Here is an 8,164-nt window from a genome sequence, read left to right on the forward strand (position 1 = left end):
CATTGTAAGGGATCATAGTTCCAGTCAAATGTGAAATCTTTGTGCTGCTTTGCATAACTTGATCCTTCTAGATCTCTGGGACTAGGATGTACCTGTTTAGTGATCTAAATTTGGTTCATATCCCTTAACGCTGGTGCACTATTGCTTGCCTTTGCGGGTTTTCTCATGTTTGCTTTGCTATGCAGATTAATTTGATGGGCCAGCTTCATCTTTTGTCCTCTACTGTGACTACTCTAGCGGTGCCATCCCCTTCTTTACTTGCCACAGTAGCCCGTATGTCCCTGATGCTCATAGTACTGCTAGCTGTTTTCTTTCTGAAATTATCTTCAGGTTTTAAAATTTCACACTTTTATAACATTGAACAACATTTCTATCTAAAGGTGGTGGAAACAATCCTGCTCCAGCAGTACCACTTGTTGCTCTAGGAACTCAAAATGGGACCATTGAAGTTGTTGACGTATTGGCTAATGCAGTTTCTGTCAGCTTTGCTGTTCATAGCAGCACAGTCAGAGGCTTAAGATGGCTTGGAAACTCGCGCCTTGTTTCCTTCTCATATAATCAGGTGCTTTATACATCTAGTATATTGTGAATTTGTGATTGATAATTAAATGCCTGTCTACTTTCCTAATTAGGCTTTCAATCCACCAACAGCAAAGAGCCAAAGATACTTAATTTTCTCATTGATTTGACTGGTACAGGTTAGTGATAAGAGTGGAGGATTCAATAATAAGCTTATTATCACATGCCTGAGAAGTGGGCTAAATCGCCCATTCCGTGTGCTCCAAAAGCCTGAGCGTGCAGCAATAAGAGCATTGAGGGCATCTTCATCTGGAAGGTTGGTTTCATGTTTTGACCTATGATAACATCTTTCATCTGTCCAGAACTTCTTATTACCCTTTACAGTTTGCTAATTCAGTGCACATAATCTTATCGCCGTTGTGCTTGCTGTGATTTCTCAAGCTCAATATTTGGTTTCTCAAGCATAATATTTTTTACCAGGTACCTTCTGATTATGTTTCGTGATGCTCCTGTTGAAGTGTGGGCCATGACAAAGAACCCGATTATGGTACTTATTTCTCTGCCTGTATCTATGCAAGTTTTAGAGCAATTATTTATTCTTACCCAGTTACAAGCTGACGCCTAAAGCGACTTGCTTCTATTCTTGATTGGATATAGATGGGGAATCTCTATAGATTCTTTTTTCGACAACCTCTCTAAAACGCATTGCACTTCACGGCACGGCCAAAAAAACAAGAGAAAGAGCTTAAAGTCGGCTTTTCCTCCATTAATCATAGTGTTACCTTTTGTAATTTTGATTTCCATATTTCGAATGTTATGCACATGAATTTAGATGCATATTTTTAAGTCACTCGCTCTCGTCTTGTGCATGGCAAATTGGCCTATATACATTTATGCTCAAACTTTGCTAGACATGGTCATGTTTATCAGACTGGAATAGCATCCATAATAGGCTGTCATATAACTGAGCTATTATGCCTCTGTGGAGGTATATTTACCATTATTTATCTTAATCTGTGCACTGAATTTCACAAAAGGATACCATTGGTGTGGGGGCCTCGAGTAGTTTTGATAAACAGATATTAACCTCAGGAATCAAGGTTGCAGCCTCTTTTTTTTTTAAGTTGTGTCAGTTTTTGGCAACCCTGAAAGGGAACTATCTCTGGAATAGGGAATTGTTGTTTACTTTGCATAGCCATTTAAAACCCAATTACCAAATCAGTTTTGACAAAAGGTGGTTGGAGTGTTGTAAATGATCTGTAACAAGGCACCAGAATAATTATGTTAACATTGTTTGATGTAGTGCCAAACAAATCAATTATCTTTGAAGTGCTAGGGAAAATACTATTTCAAGTAACTCAGGCTACAACCAAGGAATGAATTTAAAGCAGCAATACTTTTGTGCTAAATTTGCACTTCCATATCGTAATGAGAATCCAGAGGCTATACTGTTGTTACATTCAGTAACTGTATCTTGAAGACCATTACAGTAATAATTTATCTCCGTAAATTGCCCCACTTTTGCTGTATCATGTGTGAATCAGTTCTTTCTTGTCGTAGAAGTTCTGGAAGCATGATATTTGTAAATTTTCTGAACTGTTTGTAGCTTAGATCCTTGGCTCTTCCTTTTACGGTGTTAGAATGGACACTGCCAGCGGCACCACGACCAAGTCAGAATGCATCTAAGCAATCGCCTACCTCCAAAGGTGCACTATTAACTCACTAGCAAAGTCATATTATTGGAAACGTTATAGGTTCCATACTTGAATCATATATACTATCTATTTAAGCTTTCTACTCTTCTCTGGTTGCATTTTTGCAATATTATTGCAAGATGATACTATGATAGAATTATTTGGTTGCAGAGGGTACTGCTGCAGAAAGTTCTGATGAAACATCTGAAAGTTTTGCTTTTGCATTAGTCAATGGTGCTCTTGGTGTGTTTGAAGTGCACGGACGGCGAATACGAGATTTTAGGTACTTGAATGGCTGACTTTATATCTTTCTGCAATGAAAAGACACTCACATGCACACTTGATCAGATCATCAGTCTATACATTGCAGAAATCTATGTTATTCATTTTATTCTAATCCTCTACCCAATCATGCTAGATCATCACAATATTTGATAGGCAAGTAAAACTAATACGTTATTCTTGAATTCTTTATGTGACCTCTACTATTTGATGCTAGTTTTTTTCTGGCAATTTTCTGATCCATCGTGTTTCCTGCTTTTTCTTTCTGTATTGGAGTCAGAAAACAGTGGGCTTTTTGGTAGTGATTGCTTGATTGCATCCAGTGTTGTGTTTGTATTTCTCCAAATGATAAGTGGTGCTTGTAGGGTGGGAGATACTTGGTGCTTGTAGAATTAGGACATCAAGTACAGATTGTTATTAGTGATGCCATTCGAGTAATTTGATTATAATTGAAGCTAATTACTTTTATTAGGTTTGATTCTCAGAGTTGAGATCTTACGAATTCTAACTGGCCTAGAATGAGAGATCAAAGTAAAATTTTGTGCCCCACCCCCTCCACTGCTGGCCTACAGTTTATTTGATGTTTAACCACTACTACCCTCGTTTTAAATGTCTATCCATATTAATTATGTAGTTTTATTGTGTTTTTCAGGCCAAAGTGGCCGTCATCATCATTTGCCTCTTCAGATGGCCTGGTTACTGCTATGGCTTATCGTCTTCCCCATGTTGTATGTACATTGTGGCACCACATGTAGTTTATAAGTTCAATTTTGCAGTATTTTTTATGTGTAAGGTAGATTATCCTGGGACACATTCTGACCTAAAACTACTATTTTTAATAAAAAATAGGTGATGGGTGATAGATCAGGCAACATTCGATGGTGGGACGTTATAACAGGCCTTTCTTCTTCTTTTAGCACTCATAGGGAAGGCATTAGGAGGATTAAGTTTTCTCCTGTTGTTCACGGTGATCGGAGTAGAGGACGCATTGCTGTGCTCTTCTATGATAATACATTCTCTATATTTGACCTGGTAAGTACAAAGAAGCATTAGCTAACAGCCTATCATGTCATTGTCTTGCTCAAGACTCATTACCCACATCACGTGATACTTGTTATTGGAGTCTGATGTCAAATGTATGATTTTTAAATAGTTATATGAAACACGTGTATTTTGTGCAAAAAAAATATGCTAAGAATATTTATAAGAAGCTGTTATTTTCACTTGAGTAGAGAAAAGGTTGTTATATTGAATAAGTTACTCGCGCTCTTCTTTCATCCTCATTGTAAACCATGCATGTTTTATTTCCATTTCCAGTATACATCTGATCCTTTTGTATTTCTTACCATGTCTATAAACTGTATCTCATACTGTGCCATGATGGAACAAGTTCAAAATAGTAGTGTGCCACTGAATTCAGGAACTATGTTTTAGGATAGTGCAGATCCCTTGGCAAATGCCCTTCTCCATCCACAATCTCCTGGCACACTCGTCTTGGAGCTTGATTGGTTATCAACCCGAACAAGGAAGGATGAACCACTTGTATTATGCATCGCTGGAGCTGATAGTAGCTTTCGTCTGGTTGAAGTTAACACGTATGTCATTTTAAGAATGCACAACCTTTTCTTATTCCACTGTATTGTACGGATATTCTATTTATTTATGAGGTTTAGATTTGTCACTGTATTAAAATTCCGTCAATCTCTATGAATGAACTGATGCGACCAATGTTGTGCCCCATAGTGTTTGATTCTCTTCATGTGCTGTCAAGATGGCTCGTTAATTTTCTGAACTCTTCACATAGCATATATGCGTATGAACTCACAAGGAACTTCTGATATGGTATTCGAACTAATGTAGCTTGTTATTAATAATATTAAAATAATTATGTCAATCATATAATTCTCCCAGTTAGGACATACCAGTTAAACACTGAGAAATTGTCAACATAAAGGTGGATTAGAAGAATAATCTGTAAACAAAAACTGAACCCAACTTAAGAAAATAAAGGGAAACCAGCCATTGAACAGGAAAGGGCAAGAATAATATCTAAATGGCATTTGGTTGGTATGTGAATTGAATTTGGACCTAGCCCATAAGCACTATTCAGGCGCACTTGCACAATTTGTGATTTCAGAGTAGCCTCCTACCCATTATTCAAGGCACCGCCAGCGTGAATTGGCAGTAAATTTGTTTCTCTTCCATCTAACTTATTTATCCACCGGTCTATTATTTTTCCTTGCCCTTTGCTTTTTAATCAATATATGCTGTTGGTGTCTGGTGGGGGCGAACAGAAAAAGGTAGCTGGGTATGGTAATGCTTGTTCTCTAATTTAGTTTTCTGTAACTCAAAAATATTGTCCAATGCTCTGGGATGCTCTAGACCTTATTCAGTTCGTCACATGATGCTTTTTATGCGGCAGACGTCTGATGCTCTAGTTTCCATTTTAGATACCATATATGTAATTTTGTTTGTAACATCTGTTCTTCATGCACCAGTGATACAAAGATCAATTCTGCTTCTAGGCTGCTGACTACAAAAGAGAGATTTAGGCCAATGCCATTATGCCTACCAATACTGTTCCCCACAGCACATGCTTTGGTAAGATGGATGTGGTATCGTAATATTTGAACTCATCTTTTGATATAATCGTGTATGAACTCTATATTTTACTATATATTTCTTGAAGTTAGCTTTCAAAAGACTTGCATTTCATTGCTTTTGCTTAAAATGCTGCTGGCAGATATGGTTACGTTCTTTCATTTAAAGAACCAAGCCTTTAAGTAACTAGTGTTTCTAATCAGTCTCCTTGAATGGCCATTTTGGACATGCACTTTCCACCTTCTGAAGATTGAATTGCGACGCAACACAAACACTTATCCTTTTTTTTTGTCTCAGGCTCTGCGTATGATTCTGCAGCTCGGTGTGAAGCCTTCTTGGTTTGAATGCAATAATAGTGATAAATTAGGCTCTAACAGCTTTAAGGAAGGACCGGCAACCTTCGGGGATCTTCGTTCATACATGATTGAGACAACACTTCCTCCTATTGGTGATTCTGTAGTGGCTGAATTGCTGCTTAAAGTGTTGGAGCCATACAGAAAGGATGGTAATGTCAACAATATATTTTCTTTAGCAGATGATTTGGCATAAATGATGGAGATATTTCCTTTCCCTTTTGTTGAGAAGGTTGCATCCTTGATGATGGAAGAGCCAGCTTATATTCAGCTATAGTAAATAAAGGAACTTGTGCAAGGTTTGCATTTGCTGCTGCTATTTTTGGTGATTTCCAAGAAGCACTTTTCTGGTTACAGCTTCCGCAAGCCCTTCAGCATTCTCTGGATAAATCGACAAGTAGATCAAGTGAGAAGGGCTTCGAATCAAGTGTACGCGGTGATTCTGAACAAACTTCCCCATTAAATAGGATAGCTTCAAGCGAGAGGTCTGCAGCCAGAAATGTGGCCAACAATACTGCGGTAATATTTTAATCTGATGGTCGGTAATTTCCAGCGTCCATATATGCATACTTTCGCATGTAGTAATCTATCCATTCTGCAGAGTTGTGGGCAATTAAGTACGATGGCATTTAAGCAAGAGCAATTGTGGTTCAATGCGAATGAAAGGATACCTTGGCATGACAAGCTTGACAGTGAAGATGCTTTGCAAAAGCGTATTCATGAGTAAGAATCAAATATGTAAACCAGTAGTTTATTATGAAACTAAGCACATCCATCTAATTCCTTGTGCCACATGTTTTTCTGCCAACTCAGGCTTGTCTCTCTTGGAAATTTGGAAGCTGCGGTGTCCTTGCTACTTTCAACTCCTCCTGAAGGAACAAATTTTTACCCTAATGCATTAAGGGCAGTTGTATTGTCATCTGCAGTGTCAAGATCTTTACATGAACTTGCAGTGAAGGTGAACAGCCGTAAAAGATAACCATACTCTTTTCTTCAGTATGGAACATAGCTTGTTTAGGACATGACACATAGTGCAACAGCGTACCAACTTGGCTTAAAGGGTAAAGTGAAAGGTCGATGAAAATAGCAATTTACATAATTATATAATTGTCTGCAAAGGATGTTTGGATCCACCTTCACAATTTTGAGCATCAGTACATTTTGAGTCATGCATGTTTCTCATAATTATGAGAAGTTAATATAAGAAAATGTGCTATCAAAAGTATTTTGTGGTATTGCCGTGATGAACTTAAATAAAATATACTCCCTCTGTAAAGAAATATAAGAGCGTTTAGATCACTACTTTAGTGATCTAAACGTGATCTAAACGCTCTTATATTACTCTAGTAATCTAAACGCTCTTATATTTCTTTACAGAGGGAGAAGATACAAAATAGCAACCAAAGATATGTCAAGCCACAAAGGAAAATAGCATTTTTTTAGACTGGAGGGAGTAGAGTTTACTTGCTGGCTTGCAGCAATGACGTCAATTTTAAATTAATATTTGTAAAGATATAAAATAGAATAGTGCTAAAGCTCAAATAGAATAGTAAAACGTCTTATATTAGTTTACAGAGGGAGCAGAATACATGCATCGTCTCTTTACTGTAGAATGCAAGCATTGCAGTGTTCTATAGCATGGTTCAACATGAAGTGAACTTGATTACTGTTCGTTGATCATTTATGCGCCACAATGTACTTCGGTTGTACTGTAGAAACCTGGTGTACATCTTATTAGTGTCCATGGATCTTACTTTTAGTTCTTAATAGTTAATAGTCTTTGTGATGTTAGGTTTAAATTTCTGTGTACTCCCACTAATCTAGAAGACATGAGCTTCCACATTTAGTGTCAGTTTGTCCTCAGATTTGAGCTAAGAATGTTCTTGGTAAAAACCCTATGGGCTATGCTTGTTTGTTCATGGAGGGGACCCTTAATTAAGTTATGATCTTTTGTAGGTTGTTGCAGCCAATATGGTTAGAACGGACAAATCATTATCTGGAACACATCTTCTGTGTGCTGTGGGGAAATATCAGGAAGCATGCTCTCAGGTAACATCCTAGCTGATATTCAATAATTCAAAGCTGCACCTGGGAGTGAAAGAAATAATTGTCTGTCCTTTGTGCATGTACACTTGTATGGAGAGAAGACAAGTGTGGTGCTTACAAAATTGCTTTTTGGAGTAAAAAAAATTATATTTTTTCCATGAAACTTTACACCCACAAAATACACATGTACTCCCTCCGTTCCTAAATATTTGTCTTTCTAGAGATTCCAACAAGTGACTACATACGGAGCAAAATGAGTGAATCTACACTCTAAAATATGTCTATATACATCTTTATGTGGTAGTCCATTTGAAATCACTAAAAAGACAAATATTTAGGAATGGGGGGAGTACATGCTTAACAAAAAAATGGATTTTCTCAAAAATTCCGAACTTATTTAACGAAAACTCTGAAATTCTGAACTCCCGCAAGGAAGAGTCTGCCGTGTGGACCCATTGCTAGTCGACGAAGTTTGGTCCTCGCGACCATGGCCGCCATGATCTCCTTGCTTGCGAACTCGCGGTAGATTTGCCCCTCTGCCAGCCGATGATGCGCGAGGAGGGCGAGGTTGTGTTTCGGTCCTTTTGCGCCAGCCGGAACGCCGACACCGGCTGCGCTGGCTGCTCCTCCGCCATACGGCGTTGAAGTCCATGGTGAAGCCAGAGTGGG

At 38.1% G+C, this 8,164-nt stretch overlaps 1 protein-coding gene across 1 annotated transcript in view; it reads left to right on the forward strand.

The window, feature by feature from the left end:
• LOC123143685 (WD repeat-containing protein 11) overlaps positions 1-8,164 on the forward strand; it is a gene marked incomplete in the record, with an annotated part of 12,471 nt that overhangs the window by 2,414 nt on the left and 1,893 nt on the right. Inside the window, 15 exon segments of the mRNA XM_044562638.1 lie at positions 186-273; positions 381-562; positions 699-835; positions 1,000-1,066; positions 2,126-2,225; positions 2,385-2,496; positions 3,148-3,223; positions 3,345-3,527; positions 3,930-4,090; positions 4,994-5,096; positions 5,394-5,601; positions 5,682-5,968; positions 6,051-6,172; positions 6,263-6,407; positions 7,406-7,498. Coding sequence (XP_044418573.1) covers positions 186-273; positions 381-562; positions 699-835; positions 1,000-1,066; positions 2,126-2,225; positions 2,385-2,496; positions 3,148-3,223; positions 3,345-3,527; positions 3,930-4,090; positions 4,994-5,096; positions 5,394-5,601; positions 5,682-5,968; positions 6,051-6,172; positions 6,263-6,407; positions 7,406-7,498 — 2,064 coding nt within the window.

The sequence above is a fragment of the Triticum aestivum genome, chromosome 6D (assembly GCF_018294505.1).
Source record: "Triticum aestivum cultivar Chinese Spring chromosome 6D, IWGSC CS RefSeq v2.1, whole genome shotgun sequence".
Lineage (NCBI taxonomy): Eukaryota > Viridiplantae > Streptophyta > Magnoliopsida > Poales > Poaceae > Triticum > Triticum aestivum.